The following is a 12,737-nucleotide window of genomic DNA, read 5'->3' on the forward strand; positions in this document are numbered from 1 at the left end:
TCTTGGAAGTCCCTTGGACTGCAAGGAGATCCAACCAGTCCATTCTAAAGGAAATCAGTCCTAGGTGTTCATTGGAAGGACTGATGCTGAAGCTGAAACTCCAATACTTTCGCCGCCTCATGTGAAGAGTTAACTCATTGGAAAAGACCCTGATGCTGGGAGGGATTGGGGGCAGGAGGAGAAGGGGACGACAGAGGATGAGATGGCTGAATGGCATCATCGGCTCAATGGACATGAGTTTGGGTAAGCTCTGGGAGTTGGTGATGGACAGGGTGGCCTGGCGTGCTGCAATTCATGGGGTCGCAAAGAGTCGGACACAACTGAGCAACTGAACTGAACTGACTGAAACCTCTATGATGCTCATTTTCCTCTTAACAATCATTAGTAATATTTATTGTTGCTGTTTAGTCTCTGAGTTGTATCTGACTCTTTTGCAACCCCATGAATTGTAGCCTGTCAGGCTCATCTGACCATGGGATTTTCCAGGCAAGAATATTGGAGTGGGTTGCCATTTCCTTCTCCAGGGATCTTCCTGGACTAGGGATCAAATCCATGTTACTACTGTTACTATCCCACGTATATGGATAAAGAAATGGAAGTAAGGATAGGATAAGTAACTTCCCAAGACCATATGGTTAATAAATGATGGGATTAAGCTTTGAATCCAAGCAGTCCAATTCCTGGATTCAAGCTCGTTTATGGAATGAAAAGGTAAAGGAAATATCTCCAAAGTCCTAGCTCTAACACTCTGTGACCTAGTCTTGAACCAATTAAAATACAGCATAATACTATGGGAAGAGTCCTATACTTAGAAAGCACTGATTTGACTCACAGCTCCACTGTCAGTGAACTATGAGTCTTCACTGCCTCTTCTATAAAATAAATGAAAATCCCTACCTTTCAGGATTTTAAGGGGAAAAATATACTTTGCAATATGTCCAACTCAATAAAATATTACCTTGAAGCTGAATCTCCATTTCCTCATGAGTAGGCAGGAAGGGCCAGGGGTAACAGGGAAAAAGGTGTTAAGAATTTTAAACCTAGAGATGCTTTCCAAAGTATCTCATTTCTAAAACTGTGTAACTGTTTCTAATAGGCTACTCACAGCAACTTATGTTTCAAATGAAAATTAAAGCTTAAAAACAGAATTTTATTTCAGCAGAGGTTTCACCTGCTGGAATCGTTTTCAAATGAGATACAATTATTGGCTTCTTGTTCTCTAATAGCTGACACATTTACCAGATCATTCAGTGTCAGACAGTTCCTTTCCTAAAAATGTAAATATGTGGTAAGATGAAACTTCAGCAGATTCAGGCCCAAACACAGGGGGCGGAAAGGGTAAGAGGAAATTACAAGTAGGAACAATGCAAATTTTCAGAGTTTCTGAAGAATTTCATCATATGTTTTCCAACATCAACAAAATTTTCTCTAATATTTGATTCCATTTGGTCTCATGCCAATACTACTTATTAGAAGAAAAGAGCAATCAGCTCTGTCCTTTCCTTCTCTAATCCTATAACAGTAGTTATTTGTCCAAATCCTATTGAAACTGAGGTGTCTGAATTGCAAGCCTACCATTAAATAGCTATGTGACCATGAACCTGTCACTTAACACTCTGGACCTCCGTTTCCCCTATGTAAAAGTGAAAATAGGGACTTCCCTGGTGGTCCAGTGGTTAAAAATCTGCCTTGCAATGCAGGGGACTTGGGTTCGATCCCTGGTCGGGGAACTAAGAATCCAAATACCATGGGGCAAATAAGCGCCACAAATACTGAGACCATGCAAGCCTGCAAGCTGCAACTAGAGAGAAGCCTGCCTACATGCAGAATGAAAGATCCCGCCTGCCACAACTAAGATCCGACACAGCCAAATAAATAATTTTTCTTTTAAAGTGGTAATAATAAAAGCTACCTCACAGGAGTATCCCAAGGACCACTTGTAAAAGCACTTAAGTAACACTAAAACACACACACAAACGCTTCGTTACTGCTATTAATAACTGTTACTGGATTATGTAAGAAACTCCTCTTTCCCCAGCAAATTATCACAGCAGCAAGAACCATTTTCTTAAAATACTGTTTTGAACCTGGAATTCCCTTTCTCAGAAGCCTGCAGTGCCTCCAAGTACCTCTGTAGTCAAACACCTGATCTTTACCAACTGGACTCTTCTAGACCCATCAATATATTTACATATCCTGCCCTGCATTCTCCACTCAGCAGTTCCAAAACCTGACTCATATTCCCTGCTTTGAGAATTACTGCTCCTCTCCACACAAGCTAATCCCTGTGTAGTCAATTCCTCTGAGACTCTCTTCTTCACTTCTACCCAAACCATGAGCTCATTTGCTTCAACCTAGATGCCAAATTCTGGTTCTACTGGGAAAAGGACTCTACTAAGTCCTTTTCCCTTCCCATCTCTCCCAACACTTCATTTATAAATATATAAATCTGTGGAGTACCGATCATCCTCTTATAGGTACTAATACATTAGGTCTACAACAATTAGCAAACTTCAATTCTCCTAAGTTCAGAAAAAAGTTCCAGTGGTTTAAAATTATTATTTTAACTTAGGATAGTATAAATACCATTATAAGTGGGAACTGGTTTTATCATCCTTTTGTGTCATCAACATTTCAAAACCAAAATTTTGAAGATAGGTTTTATGTTTGCATTTCTTGTATATTTGCAATTTGCAGGTGATTTTACATTGTATTTCAAAATATTCTTGACACATTAGCTCTTTTTCTGACTACACTTTAATCAACCCACAAACTGTTTCTTCATGTGGTTTTAAAGACACACAGTATTTTACTTTGCTCACTCATGAGCTGTGAAAAGACTTTACAGATAGTCGATTCTCCTACTCCCCATAGTTACGTTTTACAAAGTGAACACAGAGTTAGCAAACACTGAAACACTGCTCCCAGGAGAAATAGAGAATTAGGTTCCTGCAAGCCTCTGGTCACAACGTTTTCATCAGCCAATCAATATTTGATCTTGTTTTATGTGTTTCTGTTTAAAGACACCTTATTTAATACATGTTAATTCACTATGTCAAATACGTTGGTTCACTAACATTGAGCTCACAGCGAACAGAAGTATAACTCACTCGTGAATAAAACTTCTCTAACATAGGAATTTTCTCCATAAGAAACATCACAGCCTTCTTGCACTTAGCAATACTAGACAGCACTTTAGCACTACATGTGGGATGTATTTTACACAGGCAAATCAGGAACAAAAGCACAAAAATGCAAAAAAAAAAAGTCACTAAATAGACTATGAGAAGGATATCTGTTTACGGTATAAGAGCTGAAACAGAAAGTCAAAGTATCACTTCAGCTAGTAATACGAAAGTTACAGTCAAATTTTTCACCCCTCTGCACATATCCACAAATAACTGCAAAAGCACAAGTATTGATTTGGGTTACAAATAAATTTTACCAAGTATGTAAATTCACAAATGCAGGATTTGAGCAAATCAGTAAATATGTTAAGGATGAGGGGTCGGGTTTCTATCGGAGAAAGGAGTTAACCTATGAAAAGGCAAAAGGACAGAATAAACCCTGTGCTCCTGGGCTGGATTTAGAGTAACTGCTATGAGTTTTTAATATAGAGAGATAAATAAAGAAATCAATATATATGTGTATTTATGTATATGTATATTGTTGTTGTTTAGCTGCTAAGCCAAGTCTGACTCTTTTGTGATCCCATGGACCACATCCCACCAGGCTGCTCTGTCCATGGGATTTCCCGGGCAAGAATACTGGAGTGGGTTGCCATTTGCTTCTCCAAGGGATCTTTCCCAACCCAGGGATCACAGCCGTGTCTCCTGCATTGGTCAGCGGGTTCTTTACCACTGAGCCTCCAGGGAAGCACATGTATATGTACACACATACATGTATTTCCTACCCCTGTACTGATAAAGCCTGGAAGCAATGAAACCCCAGTTACAATGACTACATATAGCATCCAAACTTGGCTTCCAAACAGCAATATTTATTAAAAGGAGCCAGTCTTCCCTGGAGAAAAGTTGAATCCTGAATGGGCTTGAAGCTCCTCAAACCTTATTCACAAATGTCTGGAATTATTTGATCTGTCTAGCAGTTCCTTGGAAGATTCCATCTGTCTAAGAGGAACTCTCCCAGTATGAAAACCATTTTCCCCAGGAGCTCCCCAGGAGCTATTTGTTTGTTGTTGTTGTTCAGTCACTCAGTCATGTCCCAACTCTGCGACCTCATGAACTGCAGCATGCCAGGCTTTCCTGTCCTTCACTATCTCCTGGAGTTTGCACAAACTCTTGTTTGTTGAGTCGATGATGCCATCCAACCATCAAAACAGAGGCAACTGTTTAACTTTGTGACTGCCTGAGGCAGTAGATAATACTTGGGAAAATAATAGCCTAACCAAAAGTTTAAAGGAGAATCAAGGGAATGAGATATTCATAGGGGTCTTGAAAAGCTCTGACACATTCCTGGGAATCTGAAGGCCATGTGGATGCTCAGGTCTGTGTACACACCCAGAAAAGGAAAGACCTGAGACTGCCCTAAAGCTCTCATCTCTGGTTGACCCTGAGGTACCGCACAAGCAGGAAGTGAGGGTTAAGGCAGAACAGTCAAATGACCGGCAGAATATTGAAAGCATGCTCCAAAATGCACACAGAGCCCCTCAACAAATACTGAGAGACTTACTGGTTCCACATTTAAGGAAATCTCCATCCAGTCATTACTTGACCACTAAGCTAAATGAGCAGAGAGCACACAACAAAGAATACAGACTTGACAGAATTATCCAGAGAAGTCCCTAAACAGAAAAGTAACAGCAAACTCTGGGGAAAGTCCTAATCTCCAGAGCTGCCGCATAATATTATTTAAAATGTTCAGTTTTCAACAAAAAGTTATGAAATACAATAAAACAAAAAGTATGATTCATACAAGGGGAAAAAAAAAATCAACAGAAACTGCCCCTGAAGAACCCTAGACATTAGACAAACTAAACAAAGACTTTGAATCAGCTATTTAAGAAATTTAACATCTAAAGGAAATCATGTCTAAAGAACTCAAATGAAGTATGAGAACAGTATCTCACCAAATAAAGAATATCAATAAAGAGAAATTTTTATAAAAAGCCAAATAAAAATTCCTGAGTTGAAAAAAAGAATAAAGAAAATGAATGTGTCACTAGAGAAGTTTAACAGCAGACTGGAGCAAAAGAAAGAATCAGTGACCTTAAAAATACATTGAGATTATCCACCCAAGAAACAGAAAAAAAATTAAGAAAATTTAACAGCACCTCAGAGAGCTACCATCAAATGTACCTATACCATCAAACATATCAAATTAAGTATAATGGTAGTGTCAGCTGGAGAGGAGAGAAATTTAAAGAACAACAACAAAAAAAGTGAATACTGGCAGAAAATATGCAAAATTTGATGGAAAACAATCTATAAATTCAAGAAGCTCAACTAACTCCAAATAGGACAAATGCAGAGAGATTCACAAATCAAAATATCACAATCAAGTTGTGGAAAGCTATAAATCTTGGAAGCAGTAAGAGAAGGCACTCATTGTGTATGAGATCCTCAATAATATTAATAGCTGTATTTCTCAAAAAACATGGGGGCCAAAAGGCAGTGGGATGAAATACTCAAAATGTTGGAAGTAGAAGAGAGGAGAATGTCAAACAAGAATTCTATACCCAATAAAACTATCATTCAAATGTGAAGGGAAAATTAAGAATTTCTATATAAACAAAAACTGAGAGAATCTGTCAACAACAGACCTGGCCTACAACAAATACTAAAGAGAGAACTTCAGGCTGAAATGATACCTTTGACAGTATAGAAACTCAAACCCACATGAAGAAATAAATTGCACTAATAAAGGTAAATATTTGGATAAATTTAAAAATAGTATAAATATTTTGCCCATAATTTTCTTACTTTCATTTTTAATTCAAAAGACACTGCATAAAACAATAATCATAAATCTGTACTGAAGCACACACAATGTATAAAGATGTAATTTGAATGACAATACTGGCACAAAGGCAGAGGGAAGTAATGAAGCAATATCGAATTGTAATTTTTATATATTATTGAAATCACACTGGTATTTAATTTAAATTATTAGAAATTAAGATATTAATTGTAATTCCCAGAGCAAACACTAAGAAAATAACAAAAAATATAGTAAAACCTTACATCCTATATAAAAATTAACTTAAAATGGATCTAAGACCTAAACATAAGGTCTAAAACTATGAAACTCTTACAGTAAAACATAAGGGAAACATTTCATGACCTTAGATTGGGCAATGATTTCATAGATATATTACCAAAAGCAGAGGCAATAAAAAATAGTTAAGTTGGACTTCATTAAAATTAAAAGCTTCTGTGCATCAAAGAATACTACTAGTAAACTGAAAAGGCAACCCATGGACTGGGAGAAAATATTTGCAAATCATATACCTGATAATGGACTGACTAAAAACATAGAGAATTCAGACAATTCAAAATCAAAAAAATAACCTGATTTAAAAAAACAGACACAGGGCTCTCCTAGTGGCTCAGTGGTAAAGAATCCACCTGCCAATGCAGGAGACACAGGTTTGATCCCTAATCTGGGAAGATACCACATGCCAAGGAGTAACTAAGCACATGAGCCACAACCACTGAGCCTGTGCTCTGCTGCTGCTGCCACTAAGTCACTTGAGTCATGTCCGACTCTGTGCAACCCCACAGACAGCAGCCCACCAGGCTCCTCCGCCCATGAGATTTTCCAGGCAAGAGTACTGGAGTGAGTTGCCACTGCCTTCTCCGCAGAGCCTGTGCTCTAGACCCTGGCAACTACCGAAGCCCCTGCACCCTAGAGCCCATACTCAGCAACAAGAAGCCACCACAATGAGAAGCCCAAGCACTGCAACTAGAGTAGTCTCCGCTTGCCACAACTAGAGAAAGACCATGCAAAGCAGTGAAGACCCAGCCAAAAATAAATAAAATTTTAAAACATTAAGAAAAAAAAGAATCCGCCAGCCAATGCAGGAACACAGGTTTGATCTCTGATACAGAAGACCCCACATGCCTTGGAGCAACTAAGTCCATGCGCCACAAATATTAAGCCTGTGCTCTAGAACCTGGGAACCACAACTACTGAGCCCATGTGCCGCAACTACTGAAGCCTATGCACCTAGAGCCCACACTCCACAAGAGAAACCACTGCAATAAGCAGCCCATGCTCTGCAACAGAGTAGGCCCCCCAGCCACAGCTAGACAAAGTCCACGTGCAGCAATGAAGACCCTGAACAGCCAAAAATAACTAATTATTTTTTTAAATGGGCACAGAACTTGAATAGACGTTTCTCCAACGATATACATAAAGGCTAATAAGCATAAAAGAAATATGCTTAACAGCAGTAATCACTAGAGAAATACAAATCAAAACTGTAAGGAAGTATCATCTCATACCCACTATGATGGCCACTAGGATTAAAAAAAAAAAAAACGGAGAGTGAAAAAGCTGGCTTAAAACTCAACGTTCAAAAACTAAAATCATGACATCCAGTCCCATCACTCCATGGCAATAGATGGAGAAACAATGGAAACAGTGACTTTATTTTCTCAGGCTCCAAAATCACGGCAGATGGTGACTGCAGCCATGAAATTAAAAGACGCTTGCTTCTTGGAAGAAAAACTATGACAAACCTAGACAGCATATTAAAAAGCAGAGACATTACATTGCCAACAAAGGTCCATATAGTCAAAGTTACAGTTTTTCCAATAGTCATGTATGGATGTGAGAGTTGGACCATAAAGAAGGCTGAGCGTCAAAGAATTGATGCTTTTGAACTGTAGTGTTGAAGACTCTTGAGAGTCCCTTGGACTGCAAGGAGATCAAACCAGTCAATCCTAAAGGAATCAATCCTGAATATTCATTGTAAGGACTGATGCTGAAGCTCCAATACTTTAGCCACCTGATTCAAAGAACTGACTCATTGGAAAAGACCCTGATGCTGGGAAAGATTGAAGGCAGAAGGAGAAGGGGATGACAGAGGATAAGATGATTGGATGGCATCACCGACTTGATGGACATGAGTCTGAGCAAGCTCAGGGAGTAGATGATGGACAGGGAAGCCTGGCATGCCACAGTCCATGGGGCTGCAAAGAGTTGGACATGACTGAGCAACTGAACTGAAATTTAAAAAAAAAAAAAAAAAACCAGAAAATAACAATGTCAGCAAAGATGTGGAGAAATTTAAACCCTTGTGCTTTGCCAGTATAAAATAGTGTAGTTTCAGCAATTTCTACTATTGTCAAAGAAAACTAAAAATTATTACCAATGTCCAGAACAGCTCATAAAACCGTAAGAAAGTCCCAGTGCACTATTTAAATGTTCAGTTCCTCTGCTAGAGCTACTCAGCAATAGTAGTGTTTCAGTTTACTCCTCCTTCCCAAAGCCACTGGTGAAGAAGGGTAAAAACTGGTCAAAAAGACAGAAAGAGGAAAAAGTAAGGTGAGACTAATGAGAACGTTCCAGGAAAACTACCTTTCAGTGGTTCGATTTTTTTAATCTGCAAAATGAGATAATAGTGCCTACCTTTTCAAAGGGCTGTCATACGGATTTAGTTAAGTTCACATATATAAAGTATTTAAGAGTAATTACTGCATAGCAAACACCCTATAAATATTAGCTATCAATATTATTGCTCGAGAAATCACAACTTCTTGTTTCAACTACAACCTATATTTCAGTTGAGAATAAGGTCTATGTTTTCAATTTTTGGCCCACTGGAGAGTTCCCAGGATGTAGTTAACACTCAAAACAGTTGCTGAATAAAAGGGAAGAAAAGCATTTAAAATATCACTTGTATCAACTGATTTTCTGATCAACCCTATCAAATTTACCTTTCAGAAAACCTGATGCTCAGAGAAATTAGTTGACTTGCTCAGGGCCATACCCATAGTTGGTAATGGGGCCAACCTTTCAAACAAGGCCCTTCCAACTCCTGCTGCTGCTATGTCACTTCAGTCGTGTCCAACTCTGTGTGACCCCATAGACGGCAGCCCACCAGGCTCCCCCGTCCCTGGGATTCTCCAGGCAAGAACACTGGAGTGGGTTGCCATTTCCTTCTCCAATGCATGAAAGTGAAAAGTGAAAGTGAAGTCACTCCGTCGTATTTGACTCTTTGCGACCCCATGGACCGCAGCCTACCAGGCTCCTCTGTCCATGGGATTTTCCAGGCAAGAGTACTGGAGTGGGGTGCCATCGCCTTCTCCGTTCCGACTCCTAGACAGGTGCATTTTCCTTTTATTTGTGAATTTCTCACCACGCCTCACCCAAATGCCTCTTCAGCATAAGGGATCAATAAATATCTGCTTCTTTCACGTTTCCTGTTACTCTCTAGTCCCAAGTTGCTTTGTCACATACTGCACTTTAACACATGATAAGACTTCAAAGAATTACAGTATACAGTATAAAGTGAGAGACATTCCTTATCCAGTCTTGGTTTTTTACTTAAAAAGACGACTAGAAAGAGAGAAATGGGGCGAGGGGAGATTCAACTAATAGAAGCAGTTAGAGAGGCGGTTTCCATGGATGCTACCAACTAAGAAGGAATGAACCTGCAACTGTGCACAAGCTCAGCAGCAGGCTCAGCTGGGGCAGCCACCAACTTCCAAGAGGAGTCAAGGTATTCATTTCACATCTACAGCCCAACAAAATTCTCATCTTCCCCGCCCCCGGCCCCAAATATCCATCTTAAAAACACTTCTGACATCCTAGTTGCCATTTCTTCAGCAGTCCTCAGATCCAAATCAATTTCTGCCCTGGCATCAACAATTACTTCAGTGAGTGACTTTCTGTTTGAAGGAGCTACTCTTCAAACAAACATTTACTACAGAACAACAGGGGACACTGTACTTTGCAAGGCTGACAAGAAACAAAAGTAAAATGTGGTCCATACAAGCCACATACAAAAAGATTAGAAACAAGTGTCCCTAATATCATAACTCAAGGGAAAGCCAGAGACAGGAATGCAAAAAAATAGAGGAAAACAACAGAATGGGAAAGACTAGAGATCTGCTACAAAAAAAATAATGCCCTTGACCCAGTTTTTTAAAGACTTGCTGACAGTATAAACTCTCCCATCCTTCCATAACTAGGAACCAAGCTCTGTATCCTCCTAATTTTTGTTCTATTTAATTCCTAGAAGTAAGAATCCACTAGAAAGACAGGACTGAACCACAAGAGGTGCAGCAGCTTCCCATATGGCTGTTATTTAGTCAAGCATATAATAGTTCTTCCTAACTTATTTCATTCCTTCCTTCAACATCCTACTCTTTGCGACTCCGTGGACTATAGCCCACCGTGCTCCTCTGTCCATGGGATTTTCCAGGCAAGAGTACTGGAGTGGGTTGCCATTTCCTTCTCCAGAGGATATTCCTGACCCAGGGATCGAACCCAGGCCTCCAGCATTGTAAGCAAGACGCTTTATTTACCGTCTGAGCCACCAGGTAAGTCCTGCGCCTAGGGACTCTGAAGCCCTAAAGTGACTTGCCCAAGGTCACCCTGTGCATTAGTGACAGAACAGGAATTAGAACGCGGATCTCTCTCTCCCTGAAGGGAAGGAGTTACAGGTGGTGACCGAGGAAAAGCAAGTTTCGTCAAATTTAGGTCTCAAGTCACTCTCCTCCCTTCTCCAAAGATGAGGAAGACACGGGAAAATCGAGGGTCGGGGGAGTGGGAAGCTGCCTCAGTTTCCCCGCAGAAAGGCGGCCGAGTAGCCCCGCTACCGCACACACTCCGCTCCTGCACTTCCGTCCAGTTGTTCCCGTCCCGCCCTCTCCAAGTCCAACCCGGGAGTCCGGCGGGCGACCGCACATAATTACTCCTTCACTCACAAGGACTCGCACCAGCAACGCCATGTTTCTCGACAACCATTTCCGGGTGAAGGATGGGCTTCCGGAATCTCCGCTACCGCCACCCCTCCGCTAGGTTGTCTTTTCGCCTGTTGGTGCCCGGCAACCGCAGCGCAGGCGCACAGAGGCCGCTGGGCGCACGAGCGCGCGCTTTCCCCGCTGTGCACGAGAAGGTAGGGCCCGGGCGCGCGGCTGGACAGTCGGAACGCGAACGCGCGCCTCCCACTCTGTCTGGTCTCGGTCAGGAGCGTCACAGAGGCCCGAGTCGTCTCCGCAACACCAGTCCTCTGTGACATCTGCCTCGGGCTTTTCGTAGCTTTCTCCTTAACCCGCCTGACTCCTCAGAACTTCTTGTCGGAGTTCCTCTTTCCCAGACTCTGTCCCCACTAGGATTACCACCTTTTCACCAGCGGTTGAAAATTACAGGATCTTTGGGGAAATCCTAACACTAAGACTCCCTGAAACGAGCCGGAGGAGAAGGAGGGACATAGGACACGGCTGAGTACTGAAATTCAGGGGAAGAGGGTGATCACATGCTGACTTGAAACCTGAGAAAGGAACGTTAGGAGTTTCTGGTTGGTTGGTTGCAGTTGGGAGCATCTTTGAGTATTGATAGGAAATTATTATAAAGTTGAAGAAGATATAGAAGATGCAAGGATGCAAGACGTTTCCTCCGGAGGTGAGAGAGAATGGCTTTAGCCAGAAGACCTCTTACGTTCATTGTACTCCAGGAACATTAGAGGAGAAAAGGTGTGGGTGTTCTTAGGGTTATGGGGGGCAGAGGGGCAGAATGTTACTTTTCATTCAGTCAACATACAGACCCATTGACTGTAGGCGTATGACCAGTTCATTGTGTGCTGGACCTAAGACAGGTGTGGATACTGGCTTCCTGGAACTCATAGATGTGGTGGGAGGGCTGGGCACACAAAAGTAAGCCAATGAGAAAAATAAAATAGTTTAAAATTGCGTTAAGTGCTATGAAGGAAACAACAAGGAGCTTAACTAGAGAATAACATGGGAAACTACCCTTGATATGCTTTCTCCACTCAAGTGAGTGGTTTATGTGTTCGGAATTGAAAACAGTGGTATAGTGCTCCTACGGGCTTCCCTGGTGGCTCAGTGGTAAAGAATCCAGCTGCCAGTGCGGGAGCCTCCAGTTCAATCCCTGGGTCAGAAACATTCCCTAGAAAAGGAAATTACAGCCCACTCCAGTATTCTTGCTTGGGAAATGCCATGGACAGAGAAGCCTGGCAGGCTGCAGTCCATGGGATCGCAGAGTCGGACAGGACTTGGTGACTAAACAACAACAAAGTGCTCCTACAGGGAAGTTAGGCAAGTGGCACCGCATATTATAAAGGATAACAGCGATATTCTTGTTAATCAGTTTAAAGATCTAAGTGTGATACAAAAACTATACAGGTTTGAAAAGTGAAAGTGTTAGTCACTCAGCTGTGTCCGACTCTTTGTAACCACACAGACTGTAGCTCACCAGGCTCCTTTGACTATGGAATTCTCCAGGCAAGAATACTGGAGTGGGTAGTCATTCCTTCTCCAAGGGATCTTCGCCACCCAGGGATCAAACCCAGATCTCCAACATAGCAGGCAGATTCTTTACTGTCTGAGCCACCAGGTTTAAGATCAAGTAAATAATTCACATAAGAGTTAATGAACTAAGATGTAGAAGACAAGAGAAAAGGCTGATATTTAATTTCCTTTCTTAAGGCTTCTATTTTCTCTTGGCAGAATTTTCTACTCAAAGGATGGAAGATGGTATGAGATTGTAGTTCAGAAGAAGAAAAGTTTAACAGAGACTGACAGAAA

The 12,737-nt window shown here is 41.2% G+C and overlaps 1 protein-coding gene across 1 annotated transcript in view; it reads right to left on the minus strand.

Annotated features, from left to right (window-relative positions):
• Window positions 1–11,140, minus strand: part of LOC104999345 (ubiquinol-cytochrome-c reductase complex assembly factor 1) — a 94,717-nt gene extending 83,577 nt beyond the window's left edge. The window contains exon 1 of the mRNA XM_010854903.1: window positions 10,899–11,140. Coding sequence (XP_010853205.1) covers window positions 10,899–10,922 — 24 coding nt within the window. The 5' untranslated portion in view covers window positions 10,923–11,140. The remainder of the gene's footprint in view (window positions 1–10,898) is intronic.
• Window positions 11,141–12,737: the final 1,597 nt, after the last annotated feature.

Source organism: Bison bison, unplaced genomic scaffold (assembly GCF_000754665.1).
Source record: "Bison bison bison isolate TAMUID 2011002044 unplaced genomic scaffold, Bison_UMD1.0 scf7180017864352, whole genome shotgun sequence".
Taxonomy (NCBI): Eukaryota; Metazoa; Chordata; class Mammalia; order Artiodactyla; family Bovidae; genus Bison; species Bison bison.